This window comes from Cucurbita pepo, chromosome LG07 (assembly GCF_002806865.2).
Source record: "Cucurbita pepo subsp. pepo cultivar mu-cu-16 chromosome LG07, ASM280686v2, whole genome shotgun sequence".
NCBI lineage: Eukaryota > Viridiplantae > Streptophyta > Magnoliopsida > Cucurbitales > Cucurbitaceae > Cucurbita > Cucurbita pepo.
The window spans coordinates 3,168,253-3,187,623 of record NC_036644.1 but is presented as its reverse complement, the minus strand read 5'-3'; the positions used below and the strand labels follow the sequence as shown (position 1 = coordinate 3,187,623).

Genomic DNA, 19,371 nt, shown 5'->3' with positions numbered 1-19,371 from the left:
TTAGAATAATTTTGGATATAATTAAAATAAATTATAATTAAAGTAATTGGGGTTAGTGGTGTGATAATGAATAAAGTAAAAGATTAATTGAAAAATGTGCATGTGATGGGAATATTAAATAAATGTAAATTCTGAAAAAAAGAAATTAATTATTAAAAAAATATTACCATAAATAAAATGAAGCAAATGCATGTCAAGAGATTGACCTTGAAAATGTGAAAGGGCCATCATTTTTTTTATATATATAAATAAAAAAATAATAATAATTGGAATATCTTTTTTCCACGTCAGACTCTGACCTACATTTTAAAATATTTAAAAGAATTTTTCCAACTATTTGTTTAAATTAATTAAAGCATATAATTTACAATATTTTAATCCTAATAAAGTCATTAAAATAATAGGATCGAAAAATAAATAACATAAATTTAAACCAGACAGAGACTAATATAAGTCTTTTAAAAATGTTTTATCATCACTTGCATGTTGTCCCGAGAAACAGCGTACCATTGTCTCAAATCAAACATGTTTAATTTTTAAGTTCTTATGTTTAAGTTACCGAAAAAGACGATGTATAAGCCTTTTTTTAATCATGGGTTCTTATCCTTATAATCACTTCGAGTCGAAAATGGTCATGATTCATTTAGGTGCACCTCTTTTAGTCGAACGTCTCGTAATAATGTTAATCGGTTTGAATTTTAGTAAAACGCTTTAAAAGGTTGACATTGATTTGGAAAACCATCATATTTATAAGCTTTAATTTTTTTTCTTTGCTCTACAAACCCTACAAACACAACCTTCTTGTTACTTGCTATATTGACTCTTATTACTCCATTTTAATGCACTTTTAATGATGGTGTCACACTCAAACTTCACAACCATTTTTGTAAACACACCCACTTCATAAAATTGAGACACTTAAAGTAGTTTACAAGTTTCGTGTCTGTTTAATTGGGTTGTGTAACGCTCTAAGTCCACGGTTAGTAGATATTGTTCGCTTTGGCTTGTTACGTATTGTCGTCAAGGGAGAGGTTTCCACACCCTTATAAGGAATGCTTCGTTCCTCTCTCCAACCGATGTGGGACCTCACAATCCACCTCCCTTGAAAGCTCAACATACTTGCTGGCACATTGTCCCGTGTCTAGCTCTGATACCAACAGTTCAAGTCCACCGCTAGCAGATAGTGTCCCGTGTTTAAGAGAGGTTTCCACACCCTTATAAGGAATGCTTCATTCTCCTCTCTAACCGATGTGGGACCTCACAATCCACCTCCCTTGGAAGCTCAACGTACTCGTTAGCACATTATCTCGTGTCTAGCTCTGATACCACTTGTAACAGTCCAAGTCCACCACTAGCAAATATTGTCCGCTTTAACCCGTTGCGTATCGTCATTAGCCTCATAATTTAAAAACATACTGTTTGTGAGAGATTTTTACACCTCTACAAAATATGTTTTGTTAGAGAGAAGTCTTCACATTCTTACAGGGTATGCTTTGTTCCCCTCTCGAACCAAAGTGGGATCTCACATTATGTTTATTAGGTCATTTAATTTTAAAAATCGTGTCTAATAAAAAAAATTTAGACCTTTTAGACACATTAATCTACATGAAACTCGTATATCGACCATTTTATCAGCTGGGTTTTTATTTTTATAGCTAAACTTAAGCGTACTCGAACACAATTTTGATTTTGATCGGATTCGAGTATTTTGATAGTTGAATTTTTTATATAAAAATTATTAGTTTCCATTGAAATTATTTTGAAGGATGCATTATTTANGAGACATATTTCTTAACGCCCGTAAAAAAAAAACCCAGGAATGGTTTGGATTTGTATAACGAAAAGGTAAAGAAATCGATGAAAAAGTATAGAATCTCAGGGGGGTTCCCGTTTGAACGGCGAGCAAAACTGCAGCACCGACATATCNGGTCTGCATACATCTCAATGTCCAAGGAGAGGACCACGGACACACACAAGAAATATTAGGTTGGTTTGTGTTTCCTTCTCGAAGTTGACCTGATGTGTCAGTTGGCAAGATAACGTACGAGCACTGTCAAACTCTAAACCCTAAATCTTAAACCCATTTTCTTTAGAAACGTTTATCAGACAATTCGATCATATAGGTGTAACTTTTACCGGTGTGAAAATAATGGAGAGAAGTAAGTTTAGGAGAGTTCGAGTCAGGTTTCATTTGGTTATTATCGAGAGTTTTAGGATAATCGTCTTCAAATCATACATATTCATGGGCACTCGAGGTGAATGATTATAGTTTCAACTCGTAGCTTATCATACATTATGAACAGTTCAATCGAAATAGATTCGTTCTTAGAGATTAGTCGCTAACTTCCTAATATGGCACGTAATGTAGTCGTCAACGAAGGAGGGAATAATCATCATGCCTATCAATTAAAATATACTTGTGTGCACCATTGTATATATTCTCACACACTGTATTCTTATGGCATGACTCTATCCATATCAACTTGTAATCATAAAAAAAAAAAATAAATGTGGACTCTGGTCGATCGAGGCAGGTTACTATTAAAGGTTAATTGGTGACTGTTTAATAATCCTCACATTGTCCGATCATAATAGGGGAATGACCCCACATCATAGCTAACTATTAAAAACACTATATAGATTTTCGTTAATTGAGACACGTGCACTTCAGATCGACTCACAGTTTGTCGAGTCGTTCATCTGTTCTTATCCATTAATTTTGAGACACAAGGGGCTAAATTTATATTTAATTTTTCCTATGTTATCGATATTTTCCTAACGTCGAATATTGAAAGATTGCTTGAAAAAATGGAATAAACACGTGGATAATTTTGATATTTGGATTTTTCCTGTGAGTATCAACGTTTTCTAATGCGAAAATGACAAACAATTAGCTACTCATTCACTCCTAAAAATGATTGAAAAAACATATGGTCCCATAAAGAGATTTTGTGTCCTACCCATATCATTTGATTTAACGATTAATATCACCCTTGTCAAGATTCATAATTCTTAGTTTCCGTTCAAAATAATTTAGCATCTCAAATAAATATCTTGAATTCTCGACTTTGACTCAATACGCGTGAACTTATAAAATTATTTTAAAAATACACTTGAACTTTTAAAAGTTTTGATGAACTTTCATAAATAACGTCAATATCCTCAGATCTGGATAGAAAGGTTTTAAAAGTTTTTATTGATAATACCATTAAAATTTTAAAGTAAGATAATTTATGAAGTATAAATAGGCATTTCAGAGGTATTAAAAGTAAAAAAAATTTAAGTTTAAGGGTATTTTTGAAATAAAATACTACTGGTTTCTATAAAAAAAAACGAACACTAAAGAACTTTTTATAAACGGAAATCTAAACTTGTATGTTGTCCTACAAGTTTTTTCTTCCCTTTTATTTTGCCGTGGCAGCTGTCTTTTAGAGGACCAACTAGTCCACGATACGGTTAGGAGGGAGGAAATTTCGTCACATGATCACATGGTAAAGGTTATCTGGATTTCGACCGAAGAAGAAAAAGTCAAAAAGTGGGTCTGAGGAAGGAGAAATTGTTGGGAGGGAGTCCCGTCCCACGTTCGCTAATGTACGGAATGATCATAAGATTATAAGTAAGGAATAGATCTTCATTGGTACGAGGCTTTGCAGAGAAGCACAAAGCAAAGTTACGATAACTTATGCTCAAAGTGGACAATATCACGTCACAGTTTCTCCTGAGAGGTTTTATAAACTCATGCTGTAGTTTGGCTAAGCTGAGCTAATCTGAAGCTTAGAACCGAAGCACAAGTCAAAACTAAAAGATTACAAAGCAAATCATATGGCAATGGTAGCCAATGAATTCAACCTCTTCAATCCTGCTTTCAGGATTGCCATTTACTCGACCGTCGTCGCAGCAGCAGCAGCGCCATAGGAGGGTGGAGGAGCTGTATGAATCGAACAACGCATGCTTTGCGTTCGTTCGAAAGCGATCGATCGAAGTCCTTATGATCGACCCACTTAGAACCAAATCCAACACCTTCAGCAGAATATGTACACCACCATCTATAGCATTATTCTTTTGGCCCGAGATCGGATAACGTCCTCCGAAATCACCACGGACCAGTCAGCGTTCGTCTTAAGCATCGTTTCTTTGTTCCTTGTTGTGTATCCATTACTTTCAATGCCTATAACCAAATGTGAGAGTTCATCAACAACAATACAAAGCAGAGGTTGTCTCATGCAGACAATTGCAGTATTAAAAGGTAGAATGGTTTGATGAATGGTTTCACCCACACTACTACTAAAGATATCAAAGGGGAAAGCATACCCGGTTCTTGTGCATTTCCATGATTTCTGCCTGCAACAACCACACAACATAATAATTGAGAATTGGTGATGCCCGTTACTTGATTAACAAGCTCAAGCTCACTCTTGTGACATTGCAAACTTATGTACCTGTTTTTGCCGGAGTTCTTGGTTCTCCTCTTTTAGCTTCGCCACCTCCGCTTCCAGCTCCATCGTGTAAGCCTAGTACGAGCAAAGAAACAATCATGAACATGAGAATCTCTGTAACAGCCCTACCCCACCGCTAACAGATATTGTCTTCTTTGGGATTTTCCTTTCGGGGTTTCCCTCAAGGTTTTTAAAACGCGTATGCTAGGAAGAAGTTTTAAAACGCGTATTTGGGGTCTAGCGTCTTCGCTGGCACTCGTTCCCTTCTCCAATTNAATCCAACACCTTCAGCAGAATATGTACACCACCATCTATAGCATTATTCTTTTGGCCCGAGATTGGATAACGTCCTCCGAAATCACCACGGACCAGTCTGCGTTCGTCTTAAGCATCGTTTCTTTGTTCCTTGTTGTGTATCCATTACTTTCAATGCCTATAACCAAATGTGAGAGTTCATCAACAACAATACAAAGCAGAGGTTGTCTCATGCAGACAATTGCAGTATTAAAAGGTAGAATGGTTTCACCCACACTACTACTAAAGATATCAAAGGGGAAAGCATACCCGGTTCTTGTGCATTTCCATGATTTCTGCCTGCAACAACCACACAACATAATAATTGAGAATTGGTGATGCCCGTTACTTGATTAACAAGCTCAAGCTCACTCTTGTGACATTGACAAACTTATGTACCTGTTTTTGCCGGAGTTCTTGGTTCTCCTCTTTTAGCTTCGCCACCTCCGCTTCCAGCTCAATCGTGTAAGCCTAGTACGAGCAAAGAAACAATCATGAACAAGAGACACAAGGGGCTAAATTTATATTTAATTTTTCCTATGTTATCGATATTTTCCTAACGTCGAATATCGAAAGATTGCTTGAAAAAATGGAATAAACACGTGGATAATTTTGATATTTGGATTTTTCTGTGAGTATCAACGTTTTCTAATGTGAAAATGACGAACGATTAGCTACTCATTCACTCCTAAAAATGATTGAAAAAACATATGGTCCCATAAAGAGATTTTGTGTCCTACCCATATCATTTGATTTAACGATTAATATCACCCTTGTCAAGATTCATAATTCTTAGTTTCCGTTCAAAATAATTTAGCATCTCAAATAAATATCTTGAATTCTCGACTTTGACTCAATACGCGTGAACTTATAAAATTATTTTAAAAATACACTTGAACTTTTAAAAGTTTTGATGAACTTTCATAAATAACGTCAATATCCTCAGATCTGGATAGAAAGGTTTTAAAAGTTTTTATTGATAATACCATTAAAATTTTAAAGTAAGATAATTTATGAAGTATAAATAGGCATTTCAGAGGTATTAAAAGTAAAAAAAATTTAAGTTTAAGGGTATTTTTGAAATAAAATACTACTGGTTTCTATAAAAAAAAACGAACACTAAAGAACTTTTTATAAACGGAAATCTAAACTTGTATGTTGTCCTACAAGTTTTTTCTTCCCTTTTATTTTGCCGTGGCAGCTGTCTTTTAGAGGACCAACTAGTCCACGATACGGTTAGGAGGGAGGAAATTTCGTCACATGATCACATGGTAAAGGTTATCTGGATTTCGACCGAAGAAGAAAAAGTCAAAAAGTGGGTCTGAGGAAGGAGAAATTGTTGGGAGGGAGTCCCGTCCCACGTTCGCTAATGTACGGAATGATCATAAGATTATAAGTAAGGAATAGATCTTCATTGGTACGAGGCTTTGCAGAGAAGCACAAAGCAAAGTTACGATAACTTATGCTCAAAGTGGACAATATCACGTCACAGTTTCTCCTGAGAGGTTTTATAAACTCATGCTGTAGTTTGGCTAAGCTGAGCTAATCTGAAGCTTAGAACCGAAGCACAAGTCAAAACTAAAAGATTACAAAGCAAATCATATGGCAATGGTAGCCAATGAATTCAACCTCTTCAATCCTGCTTTCAGGATTGCCATTTACTCGACCGTCGTCGCAGCAGCAGCAGCGCCATAGGAGGGTGGAGGAGCTGTATGAATCGAACAACGCATGCTTTGCGTTCGTTCGAAAGCGATCGATCGAAGTCCTTATGATCGACCCACTTAGAACCAAATCCAACACCTTCAGCAGAATATGTACACCACCATCTATAGCATTATTCTTTTGGCCCGAGATCGGATAACGTCCTCCGAAATCACCACGGACCAGTCAGCGTTCGTCTTAAGCATCGTTTCTTTGTTCCTTGTTGTGTATCCATTACTTTCAATGCCTATAACCAAATGTGAGAGTTCATCAACAACAATACAAAGCAGAGGTTGTCTCATGCAGACAATTGCAGTATTAAAAGGTAGAATGGTTTGATGAATGGTTTCACCCACACTACTACTAAAGATATCAAAGGGGAAAGCATACCCGGTTCTTGTGCATTTCCATGATTTCTGCCTGCAACAACCACACAACATAATAATTGAGAATTGGTGATGCCCGTTACTTGATTAACAAGCTCAAGCTCACTCTTGTGACATTGCAAACTTATGTACCTGTTTTTGCCGGAGTTCTTGGTTCTCCTCTTTTAGCTTCGCCACCTCCGCTTCCAGCTCAATCGTGTAAGCCTAGTACGAGCAAAGAAACAATCATGAACATGAGAATCTCTGTAACAGCCCTACCCCACCGCTAACAGATATTGTCTTCTTTGGGATTTTCCTTTCGGGGTTTCCCTCAAGGTTTTTAAAACGCGTATGCTAGGAAGAAGTTTTAAAACGCGTATTTGGGGTCTAGCGTCTTCGCTGGCACTCGTTCCCTTCTCCAATTGATGTGGGACCCCCCAATCCACCCCCTTCGGGACCCAGCGTCCTTACTGGCACACCACTTGGTGTCCACCCCCTTTGGGCCTCAGCCTCTTCGTTGGCACATCCTCCGGTGTCTGGCTCTAATACCATTTGTAATGTCGAAGCACACCACAGGCAGATATTGTTCTCTTTGGGCTTTCCCTTTCGAGCTTCCCCTCATAGAGAGAGATTTCTACCCCTTACAAAGAATGTTTTGTTCTCCTCCCCGGGATCTCACAATCTCAGTATAAAAGTATAAAACCAAAATCATGTATGAATGCATCTAATAAAGAATAGATCAGCTTATGGTATGACATGCTTAAGTAGTTGGGTATACAAATGCATCAAATGGTTGGTTTCACACATTGTTTTAGTTTACAAATAACTATATATCACAACTCCAGGTACACAAGCCACATAGAAGCATGTCAACAAGAATTCAAGTCATGTGGTAAACAACAATGAACAAGAACAGATCACCTGCTTTCGAGCCCGCGATCGAGCAGCCGACTCCCTGTTCTTTATCATTCTGCGCTGCCTCCTCTCGACAACCCTGTCCAGAGTCCCATTACATCTCCTCCCCCGCACTCCATTAAGCGCATAAGGCACCGGAGACAAGGACGAGGTATCACCATTGCTCTTTCCAATCCCATCAGATGATAGCTGGTTTGCTGGAGATCCTGTTGCAACAGGCATAGCCCCAGCTGCTAAGCTAACCACTCCCATCCTTCCACCCTGCAGTGCAGAGCCTTGCATCAAATTTGAGCTCAACCTTTGATCCGCAAGCCCCATAATCCCATCACTAGACAAAGGCAGCTGAGACCCATATGTGGTCTCAGTAGGCTGCTTTGGAAATATTGGTTGTGGCTGATGTGCTCTAACTCCATTAACATTCAACAATAAGTTCGAAGATTGAATTGGAATATGATTGTTATTGCCAAAGAATCCTCCATTGTTGGGGCATCCATTCAATTGAGTATCCTCTCTCACAACTCCAGCTCTCAACAAAAATTCTTCAAGTGTCATCTCCCCAAGAGTTTGCTGCCTCTGTTGCAAACCAGAAGCAACAATATTCCCATCTTTAGTACCACCATGTTCATCCATTATGTCCTTCCATACCTCATCCACCTTCTTCTGGCTGAGTGTCCGTGGCAGTGTCAAAGAGCCTTGTCTCTGCAAATACCCACCACTACCATTAACACCACCAGCCCCTTCTTTAGCAGCAGCAGCAACAACAGCAGCAGAAGATGCCATCGTTTGCATTTCTTCAGCGCTCCAAATGTTCTTCAACAGCTCATCCATGTTCATTGACCCAAAATCCTTCCCTATACTCCCCATACTCTGAAACTCATCGAATGTCAGCGAGTAGATAGATGATTGCCGCGCTAATGGATGGTTAGCAGAAGGCCGCCCACCTCCTCCGCCGTTTCCAGCAGATGGGTCACTCCCAAAATCCTTGAAATTCATCTCTTCGCAGTTGTACGAAATGGGATCAAATCAAACCCGAAATCGGATCGAACCACCAAAATATCACTCGAAATTCAAGATCATTTAGCCTACGAACCAAGATTGAAACTCCAATCACTACAAGACAAACCCCACATGCAAAGATACTCAAAACAGATTTCCAGCAAACCAACAGTTCAAAAACCCAGAAATCCCTCGCAGCTACAAGTCCAGTTCAACACAGAAACACCATGAACAACAAATTCAAAGGGGTAATCAACCCAAGCTATGAACTAAAGCAAGAAAAACACCACAAATCAAGCAAAAAAAAATAAAAAATCAGGGAAAACACAATCCAAAATAAACATATATATATATATATAATATGTTTATATTTATTTTATACAAATTCCCCCCTTCGAATTGTTTTTTTCTGGTAGCTAAGTTGGCTGCGTACCTTCTTCTTCGCTATATTAGGGCTTTCTGGAGGCGCCAAGTGTCGACTGTTGCTTCCAATCTCTCATGGTTTATGATTATTATTATTTATTTTATTTTTTTGTCTAATTTTTTTTAATTTGTAGGTTAAGAAGATGAGCTATGTTTGCGTTAAAATTACTTAAATACTTTTTAATATTATTATCCATTTTAAAATAAATGGGAAAGTGGGCCGCCTACATTATGAGCCTTGAAGTGAATATCACCCAATGGGCTTCTGCAACGTGGCCCTATTTCCACCGTCCACGTTTACCCTCTCTTTGCTTTTATTTAATCCTTTTTCTTTCTTATAGTGCAGCGGTTCGTACAGTTAAAAAGCGCATGCACATGATCCACCCAAGATCCAATCCCCTACGCCGCGGACCACTATTTCATTTTGATTCCCCACTATTTATAAAAACAAATATTAATTTTTTTTAAAATAGTTGACAAAATTTAAGGATATTTATAATACAAATTTTGTCCTAACTGATCTTTACAATGGTATGATATTGTCTACTCGAGTATAAGCTCTCATGGCTTTGCTTTGAGCTTCCCCAAAAGGCCTCGTTACCAGTGGAGATAATATTCCTCACTTGTAAACGTGTGATCTTCTACTAAATTAACCTATGTAGGACTCACTCTCAATAATCCTCAACATGTTATATTGACAACTACGTCACCAACGTCAAATGCTTTTAATATTCATAATAGTTTTAAAAAGTAAGATATCTTGGGTTGGATAGTAACCCTGTCTTCGGATTAATTGGGTTGATTTGACTAAAAAAATGTCAATCTACGAACCAACTCGAATTTTAACAAAAAGCCCAACAAAATAACGTAGTTTTATTCAAGAATATTCATATTTAGTTATTTATTGCGTGGAAGAATTTTATTGGCTAAATAATATAGTTGGGATGGTCTTGATTACAGGTGATTATTTTTGTCCATTTGTGCGCCCCATCCACTTAAAATAGTGTATATATTGAGAATATTATATATTATTGTTTTTTTATTTTTTATTAATCGAATATTGACTTGATTTTGAGTCTTGATATGGAAACGTGACAAAAAATGGCACAAGTATTAAGATATGGTTTATTATATAATACAAGTACATAATCGGTTAGATGAACACGACTCTTCACAATGGTATGATATTGTCCACTTTGAGCATAAGCTTTTATGGGTTTGTTTTGAGTTTCCCGAATGTCTCTTACCAATGAAGATAGTATTTATTGATTATAAACTCATGATCATTCCTTAGCTGCGTGAGACTTTCATCGAACATAACCAACCCAAATAATACACTATATTAAAACAAAATATATTTTTTTAATTCATTACATATTTAAAAAATGGTTTAGGAATATTTCAATCAAGTTCATTAAATGTTTTTCACTATATAAGTATATATTTTTTTTAATTCAAATATATATAAGAGTCTCTTAACCTTCAACCTTCAACCTTTTAGTTTAATTGAAATGAAAAAATTATAATTTAAAAATTATTTATACTACAATATATGCCGATAAGATATCGACTTTAAAGCATACATTATTCACCAAAAGGTCATAAGCTTGAATTCACCTTTCCGAGTTGAACGGAAGGAAAAAAAAATATATTTTTTTATTAAGTAATTTGCCAATTTTTAGATAAAGTAAAAATTTTGAAATTGGTTAGGTTAGCTACTCGAATTGCCCCGTTTTTTTCTTATTCCCAACTATACATATTAAATTAGACGTTTTGAAGTATTTTTACTTATTTCAATAAGATGAATTATAGTATAATTGACACAATCCCACTTTAAATTTCTATATGGGTGAGGACAAAATATGTTGGAAGGAATGAGCAATTCTATATTAGAGATGTATGTGGGTGAGGACAAAATAGGTTGGAAGGAGCCCATTAACAGGTAGAATGTATATCAGAAAAATTTATTTATTTATTCATTTTTGTTTGAGTTATTATTATTTAAGAGGTAATAAAGTTAAAATTAATAATTGGATAAATGGGAACGTGGGATAGTTAAATAGGGGAAGGTTTGGAAAAATAAAAAAATAAAAATAAAATAGAGGATCTTCCGACCTAACTCTTACCTGTAAATGGGCAATGGGTCCCACCCTTCTACCTATTAATTATTGCAATAAAATCCTTTTCTTTTTTTGGAAAATATAAATAAATAAATAATGGATTAACTGGTTACTTACAAGGGTTGAAATAAACGTGGCGCACATTCATTGGACGAAACCAATATTAATTATAATTATGCTATATTCATTTATTCAGTATTCTTCTAACACGACTACCCAATGTCGGCTTTGAGCATAAGTCTCACACCATTTATTTATTATTGTTTTATTATTATTATTTTTTTAATTTAAGAGAATTTTATGGGCCTGATTTTATTTGGACCAGTGATTTTGGGCTTTTTATGGGCCTTAAGCCCACTTGTCAATTGAATGACAGAGGCTTTAAAACGCGTTTGCCAGGGATACTCCCCTTCATGGAATAGCGAGAAGGCTAGCACATTGTGTCTGGCTCTGATATCATTTGTAACGACCCAAATCTACTGCTAGCAGATATTGTTCTCTTTGGGCTTTCCCTTTCAAACTAGCAGAACCATCCTTTCAAGCTTCTTTAAAACGCATCTATCAGGAGAAGGTTGTTTCCATAAGGGTGGTTTGTTCTTCTCCCCAACCAATGTGGAAGCACATCACATATTTTCTTTTGGTTATATTATAAAATTCAATAAGATATTGGATTAAGTTCATAATTTGGTTTTGTTTTATTTTAGGTAACAAAAAGACACTTTGTTGGCATAGGTAACAAAAGCTACAATAATGATTCAAGAGAAATGAAGATTTTATTGAGATAGAATAACCGATCAATCAATAGGGATTAAAGAATGACACATAATAGGATCAAAGTAAATGACCATAGTGGGAGAGATAGGTATCAGCCAACCATTTACCCAAAGCAATCTCAGTTGCACTATTAAAATGACCATGATCCCAGCTAAAGCCTTCATATGTGGTAAAGTTTATAGGCAACTCCCAAGAGTCGATAGTAATGATGTCTGGAAGCTCTTTTTGGACTGCATCTTCAGCGGCTCTCACTGCTGGTAAATCATGAGTATCGTGCTTCATAAAAAAATCATACATGGATATCTTAACAATAATGACAGGTAAAAATCTAGGTTTTATATCATTGCGGATGTCGGTGATGAACTTCTTTAAGTTGTCTTTGTATCTATGAGCAGTGTCACTCATAGCCGCATCGCTCTCTCCTTGGTACCAAAACAAAGCCCGCACAACCCCACCTTCTTTTTCTGATGTTTTAATTCGTTCAATGAAATTTTGGTAAAAAGTTGCACTTGTATTGCTAGGGTTTTTACTCCATTGTTCAATTAAAGTGCCACCTCTAGCACAAGGAACTAAACCCACGACGCCTGCCTTTTGTCCAGCTTTTGCTATGAACTGGTGAGCAAATGCTATTCCTGGACCAATCCCTGGAGTTTTGCCGATGTCAATCCCCAAATGGAGAGGTTCATGTGCTATCTCCCACTGGTGCTCAGGGTTCAACCGTAGGATGGATGGGTCGGATTGACAATCTAATGGGACCTTCCCATCCCACACAAGATTCCCCTTTGTATTGTTCTCTACCCCACCTCGACCAGCCATGTTGCTCTGACCAGCAAGGATAAATATGTTTGTGGGAGAAGTAGCCCCCGAAAGGGAAGGGATAAACAATATCATACACAACAAGATTGATAATTTCAACAAAACCATTTTGACCCTTTGTGTCTGTACAAATAGATAGAGAAGCAATGTATAAATGAATTAAATGTATCTACTTGTATAGACACAGACACAACGCACTCCCAGTAAAGCTCTTATCACTCTCCCCCTTCTATTTCTTAATTGATCTTTGCCTCTATGTTCGTTCATTAGTGACCCTCACTTTTTATCTTAATTTTGATTCTATTCTTAGTATAATTTAAATTTCGGTGAATATTTGTGGTTGGAGAGTGTTTTTAGATCTTAATCACCTTCGATCTCACCTAATTTGCTAATACATCTATATATATATATATATATAGAAGTATAAAAATAAAATTTCAACCACGTACTTTTTTATTTATTATTTATTATTTATTATAATTTTCTTGTTTCAATCTATCTTACATAAAAGATACATTAAAATATATTAGCTTAATTCATGAAGTAAATAAATCTCGAGATTTATGACGCTACAACTATCTTAGCTATATAATCTATCTTCTTTTCTAATTTCATATTATATATTGTCGCATATAAATATCGACACTAGCATAGCATAATTGACACAAAATTTATATATAAGATAAACAGGTTAGAGGCTCTAATCTCCCACCAACCTTTGTAAAAAATGTAAATTAAATATAGCTAATTCGATACACTTATTATTATTGCTAAAGCTGATGATTAAATCTTCGACTTCTACATGTCAACTAGATATGTTTACAATGTAGGGTGAAGATCAGGGTCGGGGTCGTCTTCGTCCCGATCTCCTATTTCAATCACCATCTCGTAAATTTTTTTTCCGAGCCAGGGCAAAGATGCCCTACCGAAAATTCACCGGGATTGAGTTCCCCACAAAGAGGTTTCTGCTATTATATATATATATATTCATTTTATCTTTATTTTTTAATTAATAATTTTCATTTTTCAATATAATTTCTATTAAAAATAAAACATGTTAATAAATTCAATAATATTAAATAAAAATATAACACATATTCCACCCTTAAAAAAAAAATAATTATTTACTTATTTATTAGATATCTAAATAAATAAACAAAATAAATAAATAAATAATAGATTGAAGATAATACATTTGAGTATTTACTAAAAATAAAGGGTACACGTGGCACGTTTATAATGCGACCTTCTTTGACAACCAACAATGGGCTGGCAAGTACATTGTACGAAGNCCACGTACTTTTTTATTTATTATTTATTATTTATTATAATTTTCTTGTTTCAATCTATCTTACATAAAAGATACATTAAAATATATTAGCTTAATTCATGAAGTAAATAAATCTCGAGATTTATGACGCTACAACTATCTTAGCTATATAATCTATCTTCTTTTCTAATTTCATATTATATATTGTCGCATATAAATATCGACACTAGCATAGCATAATTGACACAAAATTTATATATAAGATAAACAGGTTAGAGGCTCTAATCTCCCACCAACCTTTGTAAAAAATGTAAATTAAATATAGCTAATTCGATACACTTATTATTATTGCTAAAGCTGATGATTAAATCTTCGACTTCTACATGTCAACTAGATATGTTTACAATGTAGGGTGAAGATCAGGGTCGGGGTCGTCTTCGTCCCGATCTCCTATTTCAATCACCATCTCGTAAATTTTTTTTCCGAGCCAGGGCAAAGATGCCCTACCGAAAATTCACCGGGATTGAGTTCCCCACAAAGAGGTTTCTGCTATTATATATATATATATTCATTTTATCTTTATTTTTTAATTAATAATTTTCATTTTTCAATATAATTTCTATTAAAAATAAAACATGTTAATAAATTCAATAATATTAAATAAAAATATAACACATATTCCACCCTTAAAAAAAAAATAATTATTTACTTATTTATTAGATATCTAAATAAATAAACAAAATAAATAAATAAATAATAGATTGAAGATAATACATTTGAGTATTTACTAAAAATAAAGGGTACACGTGGCACGTTTATAATGCGACCTTCTTTGACAACCAACAATGGGCTGGCAAGTACATTGTACGAAGAAGTTACAACAAAAGTCTTGGTTTATCCCAAATTCCATGATACCACCTGTCAACTTATCAGCCCCCGCCCACCCCTCCCTCAAACAAAATCATTTTATTATCTCTCACCCACCTTCCATCCCCCCGCGTGAATCTCACAACCAACCACCCGTACACCAAACCCACTTCAAAAGGCGCGTGAATTAACACACGCGCTGTATCACACGTAACCCCGGGATTTGGGCTTGCATAGATCTCCGCCGACACATGTGGCTTTATTGGCAGACCCTTTTACTTTTCATATTCCAAATTCTTCCCCTCATTTTTTATTTATTTAATTTTATTTTTTTGGGTTTTTGGAAGAATTCCGGAAAATTGCGAGGAAAACGATGGCGTAGATCCCACTCAATTCCCCAGAAAGCAACGGAAAAAACAAATTAAAAAAAATTAAAATTAAAAAATTAATTAGTATAAATATAAAGGACAGATTTGCAATCCATATATATATATATATATATATACACACACGTGTGTATATTTATTGTGCGTGTGCCAATTCGTTGTTTTTCTTTTCTTTTTTTCTTTTACTCTCTCTGTCTTCTCTCTGTCTTCCCTAGATCTCTCTCTTGTTTCTTGAAGTGCGCAAGGAAGAAGGTGGTTCTATACTTGTTTGGATTCGTGGCTTTTGGGCGAATGGGAGCTTGCGGATTGAATTGACGTTGTTTTAGTTTATAGCGGAGTAAAATGGATGGTGGTGATGGAACTGTGAGGCTTGGGGCTCTGAACTTGAAGCCGGATCGGAGCGGCTTTGATTTGGGACCTGATGTGTCTGTTTCGTCTCCGGTGACCAGGCAGAAAGCCGCCGCTGCTAAACAGTTTATAGAGAATCATTACAAGAATTATCTCCAAGGTCTGCAGGATCGCAAAGAGAGGTAAGATATATTTCGTTGTAGAGGAAGTTTTGTGCTGGAGTTTTTGTTTGTGGTGAATTTTCTGATTGACTGATGGCGAGTTTAATTTTAAGCCTGCTGTGAATTTTGTGGACTTGAGGAGACTTTGAGAAGAANTTTTATGGCCTGCTGTGAATTTTGTGGACTTGAGGAGACTTTGAGAAGAAATTGTGGAAAGTGTCGATTTCTATTGGAACTCCGTAATTATTGCGGAAAATCTAAGTATGACGATGTTTATTTTGTGTTTTTGTGTTTCCAGACGGAGAACGCTTCAACGAAAAGCGCAAGAAGCTCAGGTATCAGCTGAAGAACAGGAAGAGATGCTGAGGAATTTGGAACGCAGAGAAACAGAATTTATGAGACTGCAAAGACGTAAAGTTGGAATTGATGACTTTGAACAATTAACAGTCATCGGTAAAGGTGCATTCGGTGAGGTATATGAGAAAATGCTATTTGCAGAAACTTGAACTCTGATCGCCGTGCTTGAACTTCATTTCAATTTTTTGTCTGAACAATTGCTTATTTGCTTGTTGGTTAAGCTTGACGATTCAGTTCTACTAAAACTGGGACAGGATTGCCCTAACAATTTTCTCGTATCCGCTCTCATTTACTATACATATGCAGGTTAGATTATGTCGTGCAAAGGGAACTGGGGAAGTTTTTGCCATGAAGAAGCTGAAGAAATCAGAGATGCTTAGCCGTGGGCAGGTGAATTTGGAATGTTATGTACTTGTATCTGTACTCAATCAAACATACACCTCTGCTCAAGAAACGCCTTTGCGTTGGCTTCCTAATAGTGCATTAGTAGTATAATCAGCACGTCCACAAGAAGAATTTTGGAATGTTAGTTCTTTTGGTGCGTAAGTATGTATGGTTGCAGATAAAACTATGATCATGAAGAATATGAATTCACTTGATATGATTCTTAAGCCACTAAAGTAGCTTAGCGAATACATAAACTTTTGCTTATATGGAAACTTCCGGAGAATGTGAAGAAATGAGCTTGCTCATGAGTTCGGAATATATTTCACAAATAATTGGGATCATAGAATTTCTAATGTCATATTCTGGAAGGCTTTTCAGTAGTTTTCATTTCTTGATGAGTTCCTATCTATGTATCTCATCATATCAANGAGTTCAGAACTCATTTCTTGATGAGTTCCTATCTATGTATCTCATCATATCAATGAAATGTCTATCCTTTCCTGTACATACAAACACACATACACGTATCTAATGATGTATTTTTTTTTTCTTTTACGTGTTCCAGGTTGAGCATGTTCGATCCGAGAGGAATTTACTTGCAGAGGTTGATAGTCGATGCATTGTAAAACTCTTCTATTCTTTTCAAGACTCTGAATTCTTATACCTTATTATGGAGTATTTACCTGGCGGTGACATTATGACATTACTAATGAGAGAAGACGTTCTGTCGGAGGATGTTGCTCGCTTTTACATAGCGGAGAGCGTTTTAGCTATTCATTCAATTCATCAGCACAACTATATACATAGGTATATCCCTTTTTTACATTGNCTTGACGATTCAGTTCTACTAAAACTGGGACAGGATTGCCCTAACAATTTTCTCGTATCCGCTCTCATTTACTATACATATGCAGGTTAGATTATGTCGTGCAAAGGGAACTGGGGAAGTTTTTGCCATGAAGAAGCTGAAGAAATCAGAGATGCTTAGCCGTGGGCAGGTGAATTTGGAATGTTATGTACTTGTATCTGTACTCAATCAAACATACACCTCTGCTCAAGAAACGCCTTTGCGTTGGCTTCCTAATAGTGCATTAGTAGTATAATCAGCGCGTCCACAAGAAGAATTTTGGAATGTTAGTTCTTTTGGTGCGTAAGTATGTATGGTTGCAGATAAAACTATGATCATGAAGAATATGAATTCACTTGATATGATTCTTAAGCCACTAAAGTAGCTTGGCGAATACATAAACTTTTGCTTATATGGAAACTTCCGGAGAATGTGAAGAAATGAGCTTGCTCATGAGTTCGGAATATATTTCACAAATAATTGGGATCATAGAATTTCTAATGTCATGAGTTCAGAACTCATTTCTTGATGAGTTCCTATCTATGTATCTCATCATATCAATGAAATGTCTATCCTTTCCTGTACATACAAACACACATACACGTATCTAATGATGTATTTTTTTTTTCTTTTACGTGTTCCAGGTTGAGCATGTTCGATCCGAGAGGAATTTACTTGCAGAGGTTGATAGTCGATGCATTGTAAAACTCTTCTATTCTTTTCAAGACTCTGAATTCTTATACCTTATTATGGAGTATTTACCTGGCGGTGACATTATGACATTACTAATGAGAGAAGACGTTCTGTCGGAGGATGTTGCTCGCTTTTACATAGCGGAGAGCGTTTTAGCTATTCATTCAATTCATCAGCACAACTATATACATAGGTATATCCCTTTTTTACATTGTCACAAGAGCTTTTTCCAAGAGTCATATTCTTCATCTTGAATTCAGATGATTAAATGCTTCTATATTCAAGTAAATATTGGGGCTTACTCTTACTTGAACAGTACTTGGCTTACAGGGATATAAAACCAGATAACCTGATACTAGATAAGAATGGCCATCTGAAGCTTTCAGATTTTGGCTTGTGCAAGCCTCTGGATGATAAGTATTCAAGTATACTTTTGAATGACGAAGATTTAACAGCCCAGCAGGCCAAAAGTGAAGGTCAAGGTCATACTGACACTAATGGATCCCAATGGATGATGCCAAAAGAACAAATTCAACAGTGGAAGCGTAATCGCCGTGCATTGGTATTGGATTTATCATCTGCTCTAACATTTCCTTCTTTGTTTAAACATTATTAGGTTCATAATCACGCCATTTATCTCCAGGCTTTTTCAACTGTTGGGACCCTGGATTACATGGCNTTATCATTTCCTTCTTTGTTCAAACATTATTAGGTTCATAATCACGCTATTAATCTCCAGGCTTTTTCAACTGTTGGGACCCTGGATTACATGGCACCTGAAGTATTGCTTAAGAAAGGATATGGGATGGAGTGTGATTGGTGGTCATTAGGGGCTATTATGTATGAAATGCTGGCTGGTTATCCTCCTTTTTGTTCTGATGATCCAAGGATGACTTTCCGCAAGGTAAAATCTGTTCAGCAATGTAGGCTATTTTGTTTCTGGTTTATGATGTATACAGTCGTTCATATGGATTTCTTTCAGATAATAAATTGGAGAACTTGCCTGAAATTTCCCGAGGAACCGAAAATCTCAGAGGAAGCCAAGGATCTTATCACTCACTTGCTATGTGATGTTGAAACCAGGTTGGGAACTCGAGGAGTAGAGGAAATAAAGGTAAGCCAGACAAAGAAAACATTTCCTTTTAACTTATGTCAAGTATGGAGAGTAATAGCTTCTATTCATTGAGTTTCTCAAATTGAAAAAAAAAAAAAAAA

General features: G+C 35.9%; 3 protein-coding genes across 9 annotated transcripts; 1 reads left to right on the top strand and 2 right to left on the bottom strand.

The window, feature by feature from the left end:
- Positions 1-3,610: 3,610 nt before the first annotated feature.
- Positions 3,611-9,273, bottom strand: LOC111798622 (ABSCISIC ACID-INSENSITIVE 5-like protein 5). 7 transcript variants are annotated; one of them, XM_023681869.1, is made up of 5 exons: positions 9,141-9,273; positions 7,718-8,976; positions 6,950-7,021; positions 6,822-6,851; positions 6,121-6,678 (listed from the first exon to the last, which is right to left on the bottom strand). In XM_023681869.1, the coding sequence occupies exons 2-5, from the start codon at positions 8,702-8,704 to the stop codon at positions 6,604-6,606; spliced, it is 1,164 nt and encodes a 387-aa protein (XP_023537637.1). In that variant the 5' UTR covers positions 8,705-8,976; positions 9,141-9,273; the 3' UTR covers positions 6,121-6,603. The 7 variants fall into 7 exon arrangements, with proteins under 7 accessions (XP_023537639.1, XP_023537643.1, XP_023537637.1 ...); XM_023681870.1 differs by having other exon boundaries at positions 7,718-8,905; XM_023681872.1 differs by having other exon boundaries at positions 7,718-8,821.
- Positions 9,274-12,081: 2,808 nt separating this feature from the next.
- On the bottom strand, positions 12,082-12,840 carry LOC111798783 (probable carbohydrate esterase At4g34215). Its single transcript, XM_023682109.1, has one exon. It carries the CDS (start codon positions 12,838-12,840, stop codon positions 12,082-12,084), a length of 759 nt encoding a protein of 252 aa, XP_023537877.1.
- A 2,673-nt stretch (positions 12,841-15,513) lies between these two features.
- Positions 15,514-19,357, top strand: LOC111798344 (serine/threonine-protein kinase tricorner-like). The gene is made up of 7 exons (XM_023681422.1): positions 15,514-15,893; positions 16,171-16,345; positions 16,536-16,619; positions 17,182-17,423; positions 18,487-18,718; positions 18,896-19,060; positions 19,139-19,357. The coding sequence occupies exons 1-7, from the start codon at positions 15,706-15,708 to the stop codon at positions 19,340-19,342; spliced, it is 1,290 nt and encodes a 429-aa protein (XP_023537190.1). The 5' UTR covers positions 15,514-15,705; the 3' UTR covers positions 19,343-19,357.
- Positions 19,358-19,371: the final 14 nt, after the last annotated feature.

Excerpts from the sequence above, each read along its gene's own strand:
- LOC111798622 (XM_023681869.1), bottom strand. The coding sequence starts at position 8,704 with ATGAATTTCAAGGATTTTGGGAGTGACCCATCTGCTGGAAACGGCGGA. Across the intron at positions 7,022-7,717 it reads GATCGCGGGCTCGAAAGCAG|GCTTACACGATTGAGCTGGA; the intron begins GTGATCTGTTCT and ends TGCTCGTACTAG. Across the intron at positions 6,679-6,821 it reads TGGAAATGCACAAGAACCGG|GCATTGAAAGTAATGGATAC; the intron begins GTATGCTTTCCC and ends ATTTGGTTATAG.
- LOC111798783 (XM_023682109.1), bottom strand. The coding sequence starts at position 12,840 with ATGGCTGGTCGAGGTGGGGTAGAGAACAATACAAAGGGGAATCTTGTG.
- LOC111798344 (XM_023681422.1), top strand. The coding sequence starts at position 15,706 with ATGGATGGTGGTGATGGAACTGTGAGGCTTGGGGCTCTGAACTTGAAG. Across the intron at positions 15,894-16,170 it reads CTGCAGGATCGCAAAGAGAG|ACGGAGAACGCTTCAACGAA; the intron begins GTAAGATATATT and ends TTGTGTTTCCAG. Across the intron at positions 18,719-18,895 it reads AGCGTAATCGCCGTGCATTG|GCTTTTTCAACTGTTGGGAC; the intron begins GTATTGGATTTA and ends ATTAATCTCCAG.